This window comes from Capsicum annuum, chromosome 6 (genome assembly GCF_002878395.1).
Source record: "Capsicum annuum cultivar UCD-10X-F1 chromosome 6, UCD10Xv1.1, whole genome shotgun sequence".
In the NCBI taxonomy this organism is placed as follows: Eukaryota; Viridiplantae; Streptophyta; class Magnoliopsida; order Solanales; family Solanaceae; genus Capsicum; species Capsicum annuum.
Genome location: NC_061116.1, coordinates 196,496,425 through 196,508,558, shown reverse-complemented (window position 1 = coordinate 196,508,558; position 12,134 = coordinate 196,496,425). Strand labels below are relative to the sequence as shown.

Below are 12,134 nucleotides of genomic sequence, written 5' to 3'. Positions count from 1 at the left end.
TGCTAAGTCTACTGCTTCTGGCTGAATCTGATCTACTAAGGATGCTCTGGATCTCGTGATTCTGAACCTATGGTATAAAATATATAGGGCAGAAAAGTATGTGTTAGTACATAAGAATGTACTGGTATGCTAGATGAGGGAAGGTTAAATATAAGGGTTCATATGCATGAACAATACTGACTAAATAATCTAAGTATACTAAATGAGGATACATGCATGAATGCATAAACCATAACTGAAATCATAGTGGCACTAAATGCTGAGTTTCGAGTGTTTTTTATTGACATATGAGCATCTAATTCTAGGATACTGAATAACTAAATCTACTAATGCTGATAAAGAGTACTGAGGTTGAGATCAGTCCTATCTAGCGGGTGATCTCTGAATCTAATGATAATAAGAATGATTAACTGAATCTTAGATCAGTCCTATCTAGCGAGTGATCTCTGAATATATGAATAATAAAGATGATTAATTTAGTCTGAGATCAGTCCTATCAAGTGGGTGATCTCTAGATCCATTAAATATGCTAATGGTTGACTGTATCTGACAGTCCTAAATCTGTACTATTGAGCTGAGTTTTTTTACTGAGACTGATTCTAAAACTGAGACTGTGAGAGATAGTCATCTAACTAACATGCCCTGAATCTGAACTAGTATGGTCCAACCTATAACCCCAGCTGAAAGGATGTCAGTACCATGCCTCGGGTAAAGACGCTACTCCAGTGAAGTCAGTCCTATCTAACAGGTGACCCCTGGGATCAGTCTTGTCTAATGAGTGACCCCTGAGTATGCCAGTCCTATCTAATGGGTGATATCTCATACCTACGTTGGCTAAGTAGTTTTGAAACTTAGGGATTGCTTTTAGTAATCTCAATCCTCTCTAACGGGTGATCCCTCATCCCTAGGTTCGCTCGGTGCTAAATCATTCTCTCAGCTGAATAGACACTGACTAATTCTTTTTCTTAGACTATACTAGACTAAACTAAATCTATTACTGATCATGTTACTTGACTGATCTAGCTGAGTTCACTTGGTTCCAAAGACTAACAGAATACTACTAGGTTTTATTATCTAGCTGAATGCTACTAAGTTTTGAATTGAATACTTGAATACTACTAAGATCTGAGCTGAGTACTGAACTAAAGAAGGAATACTAATGATACTGAGATTATTGAGATTTCCTAAGTTCTGTAACTTTCTGAGTTCTACTATGTTCTGTAACTGACTGAGAGTACTATTGATCATAGCACGACTAAGATTATCTTGAAACTGGCTCTAGACAAGCAATTAATTTGTCAGGTATAAATGCCCACATGACTCGATAACATAAATAGTAAGACATGACCACTCTTGAACATTATAACAATAGACTATCATTCACCATACACTCAAATAACATCTCTTCAAGCACTTAGAAATATTAGACATGTAATGATATAGAGAGGCATGCTATTGTCTCAGAACTCATTCAATAAGGAATGCACCAAACACTTAGCATATATTCAAGTGCACATAATTGGGAATTTCAGGCTAACATATCACAATTTATTCACTACGACTTTTCAACAAACACTTGAAATGCATGAACTTATACATAATTGGGGATTTCTTGTCAACATACTATAATGACCCCATTTCCTTCACACAAGCATTTTATCAAACATATGGGGAGCATGCTTTGGTTATACAACAAATACTACACCTAAGTATCATGATTTCATCAACCAACATGCAACTTGAAGAGGGTTTATCATGAACATCATACAATTCATCACATACTAGAATCAATTCTTGAAACTTTTAGTCTAAATCATGAATTAAATCTCAAAAATACGTAATCATGAACTTCAATTCAGACAAATCATGAAAGCTCATAAATAGACAAACTTTAAAATTTTGAAAAGGATTCTTGAACTTCTTGAGTGGAAGGAACCCAATAATCAACATCTAACATACCTTAAAATATTTAATCATGAAAGATAACTAACGTTTCATGAACTTTCTTCGATTGGGAAACACAGATCTTGATGTTTTCTTAATGGTTCTTGAACTTGACGAACTTGAATTTCTTAGTTTCTTGAAGAAGGGTTTGGATCTTGTTCTTAGGGAATGATCTTGAAAGAAACCCTAATTTTGATATTATGGGTAAATGAGGAGTTATGTGCTTTGATTTGACGTGATTAGGTGTTAAATAGGGTGGAAAAGACCGAAAAATCCTTTTAAGATGACTTAAAATAGCTAAACGGAGGTCCTGGATGGTTTGGGTGATGAACCATCGCATTGGGGATGGACCTTCCCTTCAACGCATCACTTTTTGACCAAAAAATAGGGTTACAACCTTAGTTGTGATGGTATGTTGACAGTCCATCGCAGGTACGACGGTCTGTCAGCCTTCCCATCACACTTTGGCATTTCGGACAGCTTGCTATAAAATAGCCATAACCTTTTACTTCGATATTGGATTTTGGAGAAATTTATATCATTGGAAAGATAATTCAATTATATATCTATTGGAGGGTCATGATCTCAAAAATTCATAGTATAACAAAAGATATACTCATTTAAAGTTGACTACACCAAAATCCTTCTCAAGAATTCAATCGGTAAGGGATATTTTGATTCATCTAATAGCTAGGATGTATTTATGGAATTAATATACATCAATATTTCCTAATATTCCTTTAAAGGCTACATGGCATTTAGGAAATGTTTGCCTTCTTTAAAGACTTAGATCATGCAGTAGAAGTATTATCTAAGAAGTTTATGCAGATCCTCATCTTGCACTATTCATGCTAAATCTGCCTTAGTTTTGAGGTGACAGAAATAGTAAAGCTTAATTCCTTACAGACAGTATTTTCTCAGCCGGTCCCCACAGACAGTTATAGGATGCATGTTGGCTCAAAAAGTATCTCATCAGTTCCCTTATGTCATAAATTTTGTAATATTTCATTTATGTTTATGAAAATTGTGCATTAAACCAAAGTCATATGTGCTTTTAGATTCCTTCTTGGAATTCTATGATAGCATACAATCTAGAGTAAGAATTATGAACCTAGAAGTTTAGCAGTAATAGAGTTGGGATGGTGTTATCTAGATTAAATAGATTATGTATTAAAGGGGCTAGTTGTACAAAAGGTGAATCAGTAGGGTTGAACAGTGTATGCAACAATTTAAGTTTGTTGATTCAAGAATAAGTATGATGGCGTGGATGAGTTTATTATCCATGTGTATTATTATACCCCAGAATCTAGAGTAAAGTGATTGCAGTTTAGTTTAGAGTTTAGTAAAGTGGTCACATACTTAAGATGATGGCTTAAAGTTAAGGGGGATATGATAGAACAAGTAACCAAATTCAGCTCTCAAATTTTAGTAGGAGTGCCAGTGTGGGTAGAAAAGCAATATGGGAGGATGATTCCCATCCTATTCTTATCTCAGTGTAAAGTTTTTCATCTATCACAATATCTACTCATGCCTAACATGTCAGCTTTATCATCACAGCTCATATCCATGCACTTTATAGAAAAAGCATGTACACTTTCACTATCTACTATGAAGAGTTCTAGTTCAGTTAGTAGTATAATTCATGTTCCATGAAATTATGAACTCCAAACTCAGTTCATGCAGCTCATGACTCATGTACTTATGTTATACAGTATGTTGATATCTAGAAACTCATGATGCATTCATAATGATAAGCAAAATTCAGTTTATGCCATGTATGTCCTAAGTTTCACTACAAGAAAATCTACAATTAGCAACAACTTTTTAGCAACGACAATATTATTGTTGGCTTAAATCAATAAATGGCAACAACTTAATTTTATTGTTGCTATATCTTAAAATTTTTAACCATGGTTTTTATATTGTTGCCAAAAAAAATTATTTTGTAGCTATATTCTACAGTTAATATAAAAAAATTTAAATATTAAAAACTTGCAACAACTTTTTCGCAACAAACATAATTTTGTTGCCTGATTTTAATAAAAGACAAAAACTTGTTTTAATTGTTGCTATTTTATAAATTATTTGTCAATAATATTTTCTTTATATTGCTAATCTTCTTAATTAGCGTATAATTCATTAGTTTTTTTAAATTTTCCGCCAAAAATTAGTAAAGGCGGCAAATACCTTTAAAACTCCTCCAAAATAAAGTTTTCTTTTTTCATTGGATCATCTCTTCTATGATTCCTCTATTGTGGATTTACCCATTTTGTGATTCTCTGCTAATCGATTGCTTCTCTATTCAGTTTACTGTATTTCGTTACCCATTTGGTATGTACTCTCTTTATTATTTTAATTATTTATGGATTTTATGTTCGATTTCAATTTGAAGTTGCTAATTCAAAGTGATAATTGGGTGTTCCAATTTGATAAGTAAATAGTATAATTTTCCTTAGTTTAGAATTAAACAGCGACATATTTCCTCATTCAAATTAAACATGCACATTTCATCCTCTCCAGTTAAAAATGGCCGCCACTAAGAACGGCAGCACGCAACTGCAATAATCATTATTGATCTTCCTAGGCATCGGTTGTTCCAGTGTCGTTCCCAATGCATTGTGCCTCATCCATCCATCAAATCCTCCTTGTACCATTTGGTCCTAGTCAGTTACTATTACACCTGAAGATAACCCTAATTATAGTTCATTTCTTCATTATCTTCTTTTTTTAATCATATTGAGTAGTAATATTTTTTCAAATTGATTTTCATCTTATCGAGGACTTGATCTTTGCTAGGAGGTTGTTGAGGGTACATATTAGGGTGGTAGGTTAGCATATAGTAGAGTGTGGTCCCATTTATCCTTCCATACTAGTAATGGTAGCATTCCTTATATAGCTTTTTGTTCTTAGGTTTCTATTTTGGAATTGGTTTTCAGCTTATCTAGGATATGGCCTTAGATAAGAGGTTGTGGAGTGTATGGATTAGGATGGTAGATTAGCAGGTAGTAGAATGTGGTCCTTCTTATCTGTCGATGCTAGTAATAGCATTAATTCTGTAGTTTCTTGTTCGTAGATTTTTGTTTTATCTGCCACATGTTGTACTTCGATTATTGCATTTTTGTTGTATTTGTTATTCACTATGCTTTGTCATGCTTTATGCAATATTTTCAGTTCTTTTTTTTCCATTCTGAAATTATTTTGATCTATTTTTGTGTGAGCTGAGGGTCTATTGGAAGCAATCTCTCTACCTCCATGTAGGGGGTATGGTCAGGTACACCTACCCTCTCTAGACCCCACTTTGTGGGATTACACTGAATATGTTATTGTTACTGTTTAATTTGCTTTCTAGGTGAGTGATTGTGTGTGTATAATTTATATGTTCTTATTTAGTTTAGTCGAATCTAGCAACTTGTTGAGCAATGTGTTTGATAAGTAATTGTTACAGTTTTAATTGAGAACTGTTTAATTGTAGTTTATTGAGTTATATGGATTAGTGGTTTATGATAAAACCATGCAAAATAATTACTGGTGAATGCTAGTACAGATTGATCCTTCTCTTTGTACTTTTAGTTATTAACGTTGAAGTCTTTTGAGGATTGTTTATGCTGAATTCTATGAGATCTCATATAAAAGTTCACGTTGTTAGATAGATACATTTATATACTTTTATTTTTTGGTCCGGCTCCCTATGCATAGCTGTAGTTTTAGTATATCAGGCTATATTTTATTTATTTTTTTAAATTGAAAGTTCTTGTTCTTTTATAGTACTTTTCACGTGCAATCAACAAGGAATCTTGAAGAAAAAATTGAGTATCTGAGAATGCTTCTTATAAATTAGTTCAAGATTCAATTTTTCAGACACCATAGTTTTCATAATAGGTATATTACTCATGTTAAAAGCTTAAAAGTTCCAAGATTTAAGCAAGTATCCTGTAAACCCATTCTAGATGGATTTAAAGGTCAAAATCTATGTGTAAAGCACAAATCTTTAGCTGTTTCTTTGAATGTAGATGAAGTTAGTGTTTCTGAAAGTTACAATGTTGAAGAAAATATTAATGTGATTCAAGAAAAGAGCTTTTGGAGTGCTGTAGGTTTGACTGTAGATACTGCTGTAGGTCCAGGAATGTTGGGATTACCTACAGCAACTGTAAAATCTGGTCCACTTCCATCAACTATATCGCTTTTATTGACTTGGGTTTATGTCATTTAATCGATAATTCTTGTAGTTGAGCTTAGTTTTGCAGCAATGGAAGAAGATGGGGTTGTTGAAGTTAGCTTCACTAGCCTTGCAACCAAGGAGTTGGGAAGTAAACTCGATTCTTTAGTCACTTTGGTTTATGGTTCGTTAACTTTTTCTTTGTTAGTAGCATGTGTTTCAGGCATTGGTTCGATTATTTCTCTATGGTTTCCTAAGATCAATCCTATTTTTGCTAATGAATTATTTCCATTACTAGTTGGGATAGTTCTATGTTTGTTACTATTCAAGTTTATCGATGTAGCTAATAGGTGTCTATGCATTGCAATGATTTTCTCCATTACAACATTAGTTGTAACTGGAATAGTTGTTGGGAGAATGAGCATTCTTGATTCTTTTGGATTTGCTTCATGGAGATTTTCATCAGTCTTGCCTGCTATTCCGGTGGTTGTGCTTAAGATGGGGTTCCATGTAATCACACTTTTCATTTGTAAATTTACTGGTAACACTGTACATGATGCTAGAAAAGCAATAATCATAGGTGGAACTATTCCTTTAGTTATGGTTGTGTCATGGAATTTGATTGTTTTGGGACTTTCTGGTCACAATGCTTCACTAGTCTCAAATGGTCCGATTTCACTCTTGCTGTCTGTTAACTCCTCTACTATACCAACAGTTCAAGGTGTTTCATTTTCAACACTATTTCAATGATTCTCAAAGGCAGGCTACTAAAAATACAGGGGCTAAAAGTGGTCTGAAAGTGGAGGATTATTAATGAGCCTACTATTGTTGCAATTACTTATGGTTTAGATAAGAAGGCTGCAAGTACTAGAGAAAATAATGTGTTGATCTTTGATCTTAGTGATGGAACTTTTGATGTTTCGTTGACTATTGAGGAAGGGATTTTTAAAATGAAGGCTACTGCTGGTGATACACATTTAGGTGGTGAATATTTTGACAGTAGACTTGTCAATCACTTTGCGCAGGAGTTTAAGAGGAAGCATAAGAACTATATTAGTGGCAATCTGAGGGCGCTGAGGCGATTGAGAACTGCTTGTGAGAGGGCAAAGAGGACTTTTTCTTGGACTACTCAGACGACTATTGAGATTGATTCTTTATATGAAGGAATCGATTTCTATGCTACAATAACCAAGGTGAGATTTGAAGAGATGAACATGGATCTTTTCAGGAAGTGTATGGAACCTGTGGAGAAATGCTTAAAGGATGCCAAGATTGATAAGGGTCAAGTGTATGAATAAGCCAAAACTGATGAGGTTGTGGCTTATGGTGCTGTTGTTCAAGCTACAATTTTGAGTGGAGAAGGTGACCAAAAAGTTCAAGATTTACTGCTTCTTGAAGTCACACCTCTCAGTCTTGGTATTAAGACTTCAGGTGCAGTGAAAAGAGATACTACTTTTAAGTTAGCTGATATTGGTGTCTTGTTAATGTGTTTGGGAACAAATATAACAGCTATGTAGATATCTATGTCCTGAATAAAGCTTGTTTTTCATACCCAAGTACAAGATTGTGCCTCCTAGGTGTTTAAAAAATGCTTAATTGATTTAATTGTGCATTTGTGATCCCTTGGTGATCCTAGTGTTGAACTTATGTCATTACAATATGTTTCAGTTCCTATCATGCTAGATTCATGCCTTGCAAGTGCTTGTTCGAATGCCTATGTGAATTCAAGTAGTGTATTTATGACATGTTAGCATGTATTCCTATTCATGCACAAGTTTGACTTACCCAACAATCTAGCTATTTACCTAGAATTATAGTAGCTACAGGATAGTCTCAAAAATGTTGCGAGTAGCAGAATTCAGTTAGTTAACAAAACTAAGTATTATTTTGTCGGTCAGCAGAACCCAGTAAAATCAGTTCAGTTTAGTTAGAGCATACAATTAGTAATAGTTCAGTCAAGTCTAGTATAGTCCAAAGATCAATTCAGTGTCTATTTGGTTGGGAATAAGAATTAGCACCGAGCGAACCCTGCCTACATAGGGTTTGACCCTTAGTAGCAATCCCTGCATTATAGAACTACGTAGCCAACATAGGTTGAGATATCTTCCTACCAAACTAGGGTTGATACATATCATGTGAGTTTTTTGGCCAGCGAGGGTTGATGAAAGTGCTTCCTGTCAGAGAGGGTTAAGTCACAGCTTTATCTTTACCTGTGGCACGGTACTGACACCCTTCCTACTGGTAGGACCCCAAATAAGTATATACACAGGGTATGTCGGTTAGATTACCAATCCCACAGTTTTATTTTCAGTATCCGTCTTTAGTATAGAACTCAGTTCAATTCTACAGAATCAGGACTGTTAGACATAGTCAATCAGAATTAGTAACTCAGTTATCAGTAACTTCAAATATCAGTTACTCAATTATCAGAACTCAACACTTGGCTTCAGAAAATCTTAGTTACAGTATCTATATGTATGCAGTATATTGCATGCTTAAAATTTACAGTAGTTTCAGTTATCCTTATATTCTTATGCTCTGATACTCTATATCATTTGGTCAGTTATTTTTCATGCATATGAACCCTTGCATTCAGCCTTACCTCATCTAGCATACCAGTATATTTAATATACTAACATATACTTTTCTTTTGCGCTATTATGTCTTATATAATAGGTTTAGATGCACGGGCTCCTAACCATACTTAGCAGCCCAGACTTTCACTAGTAGATTTAATGGTGTGTCCTCATAGTTTGAGGATAGTGTTATTATTTTAGTATTTTAGTTTATCAGAACTTTCAGTAGTTAGAGTTAATTGGGTATAAGAGGCTACAAGATGTTTTAGGAAATGTTTCCCTTCTTTTAGTATTTATGTCGTGCGAATGAGCATGAGCTGAAGTTAAACTCTCTGTCTAATCCTTTTCTTCCTTCCGTTTATAGAACATGCCTTCGAAGAAGAGAAGAAGTAGTAAGGGAGACCAGCCAGCACCCCAGCCCGTCTAGGCAGATCCCATGGATGAGCATGTCTCCTATGATTAATTTTGGGTTACATTTACTACTCTAGCCAATTTAGTAGCAGCCCAAAATAAACTCCCAGCTGTCGTTCCGGCCAATCCAGTGGCCAATAATGCTGTAGCTAGAATTTAAGACTTCACCCGAATGAATTCTCCATTATTTATCGTGTCTAAGTCTAATGAGGACCGACAGGAATTCCTTGATCAGGTGTAGAATGTCACGATTATTATAGGGGTGACTACTAGTGAGAGTGCTGAGTTGGGTGCATATTAGTTGGAGGATGTGGCTCACTCTTGGTTCAAGCAGTGGAAGAAAGAGAGAGCCACATATATAGGGATCATAGAAAGGAAGGATTTTCCCACTGCTTTTCTGGATAGGTTCTTCATACTAAAGTTGAGAAAATCAAAGATTTTGGAGTTCATAAATCTAAAGAAGGGCAACATGATAGTACAAGAGTATTCTCTCAAGTTTACAAAGTTAGCCAAATACGCTCCTCATGTGGTAGTAGACAGCAGATCTAAGATGAATAAATTTGTGTCAGGTGTATCTAATAGTATGGTCAAGGAGTGTAGGATCACAATGTTGATTAAGAAGATGGACATATCCAGGCTAATGGTCTATGCTCAGCAAATAAAGGAGTCTAAGAATAAGGAAAATGAGAGGGACAACAAGAGAGCTAGAAAGGGTATCTTTAAATTTTCCCAACCAAAGTCAGTGGGTGGAAATCGTTCCCAGTTCTACCCAAAATCCTCAGTTCCAGCTTCGTCCTTAGCCAACACTTCTATTCTAAAATTCAAAGACAGTAATAAAGATAGGGCATCAAGCCCTAAACCCTAGGGTAGTTTTATTAGTGCCCAAATAAATTCTCTTTGCCAGAAGTGTGGAAAAAACCATCAGGGTGTCTGCAGAGCTAGCAGTAATGTATGTTTCAGATATGGCAAGCTAGGCCATAGAGTCAGACAATGTCCTCAGATGGGTTCGTAGAGTCAACATTATTATACCCCATCATAGTTCGGTCACTCAAATCAGCAGGGTGCCACTTCCAGTGCCACAAGTGGGCAACGCCTAAATAGACTATATGCACTTCAATCCTGACAGGATCAAGAAATTTATCCTAATGTGGTCACTGGTAAATTACAAATTTATCATTTATATGTTTATGCTTTGCTAGATCCAGGAGCTGCTTTGTCCTTGGTAACTCCTTATATAGTCATTGACTTTGGAGTCAGTCCTAAAATCCTTGCAGAGCCCTTCTCAGTCTCTAACCCAGTAGGTAAATCCATCATAGCCTGATGGGTATACAAGAACTGTCCAGTTATGGTATCTCAAAAAGTTACCTCAGTAGACTTAGTAGAGCTAAAGATGACAGATTTTGATGTCATTATCGGCATGGACTAGATTCATTTATGCTATGCTTTAGTTGAAAACAGAAACAAAATAACCTAATTTTAGTTTTAGAATGAATCTGTCCTAGAGTGGAGGGGTAGTACTTGTCCTAGAGTGGAGGGGTAGTACTTCAGCACTTAGGGATCATCTAATTTCTAACCTTAGAGCGAGAAAAATGATATCTAAGGGATGTGTTTGCCATCTTATTCGAGTTAAGGATTCTAGTTATGAAACTCTCAGTCTTCAGTCAGTTCCACTAGCATGTGAATTTCCAGATGTGTTTCTCAATGATCTTCCCGGAGTTTCTCTCGAAAGAGAAATTGACTTTAGACTCAACCTTCTTCCAGATACTAAGCCCATCTCTACCACCCTATACAGAATGGCCATAGCAAAACTTGAAGAACTAAAAAAAACAATTGACGGATCTCCTAGATAAGGGATTCATCATACCTAGTGTATCCCCTTGGGGTGCACCAATTCTATTCATACATAAGAAAGAAGGTTCCCTCAGAATATGTATAGACTACCGTCAGTTGAATAAGGTCACGGCCAAGAACAAGTATCCACTTCCCAAAATTGATGACTTGTTTGACCAACTTCTGGGTGCAAGTTACTTTTTTAAGATAGAACTCAGATCAGGCTATTATCAGCTCAGAGTAAAAGAATGTAACATTTTGAAAACATCTTTCAAAACTCAGTGTGGTCACTTTAAATTTCTAGTTATGCCATTTGATATTACCAATGCCCCAGCAGCCTTTATAGACTTGATGAACTATGTGTTTAAGTAGTAATAGGATATGTTCATCATAGTCTTCATTGATGACATTCTTATCTACTCCCATAGTGAGCATAATCATGCAAACTATCTCAAAATAGTGTTACAGACTCTTAGAGCCCATCAGTTGTTCACCAAATTCAGTAAGTGAGAATTTTGGCTAAGGTTTGCAGCTTTTATTGGTCATATCATTTCTGCTGATGGCATTAGAGTTGATCCCCAAAAGACCAAAGCGGTGAGAAACTAGCCCAGACCTATCTCTCCATTAGATATTAGGAGTTTCTTAGGTTTGGCTGGCTATTATTGATAATTTGTTGAGGTATTTTCATCTATTGCACCTCCTATGTCCAGATTGACTTATCAGAAAGTCAAATTCTAGTGGTCAGATTCTTGTGAGAAGAGTTTTAAGGAGTTAAAGACTCAACTTACTACAACTCCAGTCTTGACTTTACCAGATAGTTTAGATGGCTTTGTTGTGTATTGTGATTCTTCCAGAGTTGGTTTGGGGTTTGTTTTGATGCAGAGAGGTAAGGTCACAGCCTATGCCTCTAGACAGCTTAAGCCATATAAAAATAACTACCCCACTCATGATCCTGAGTTAGCAGCTGTAGTGTTTGCCTTAAAGATTTGGAGGCACTGTTTGTATGGGGTGCATTTTGATGTGTTCACAGACCATAAAAGCTTGCAATATGTTTTTTCTTATAAAGACCTGAACCTACGTCAAAGGTGATGGTTAGAGTTGTTGAAAGACTACGACATGAGTGTTCTGTATCATTTTAGAAAGGCCAATGTAGTGGCTGATGCTCTCAGTAGGATTTCCATGGGTAGTGTTGCTTACGTGGAGGATGGTAAGAAGAA

The 12,134-nt window shown here is 35.6% G+C and overlaps 1 protein-coding gene and 1 pseudogene across 1 annotated transcript; both read left to right on the top strand.

The window, feature by feature from the left end:
* Window positions 1-6,829, top strand: part of LOC124885254 — a 42,951-nt pseudogene extending 36,122 nt beyond the window's left edge.
* A 17-nt stretch (window positions 6,830-6,846) lies between these two features.
* LOC107873961 (heat shock 70 kDa protein-like) lies at window positions 6,847-7,398 on the top strand. The gene is made up of 2 exons (XM_047414500.1): window positions 6,847-6,859; window positions 6,950-7,398. The coding sequence occupies exons 1-2, from the start codon at window positions 6,847-6,849 to the stop codon at window positions 7,396-7,398; spliced, it is 462 nt and encodes a 153-aa protein (XP_047270456.1).
* Window positions 7,399-12,134: the final 4,736 nt, after the last annotated feature.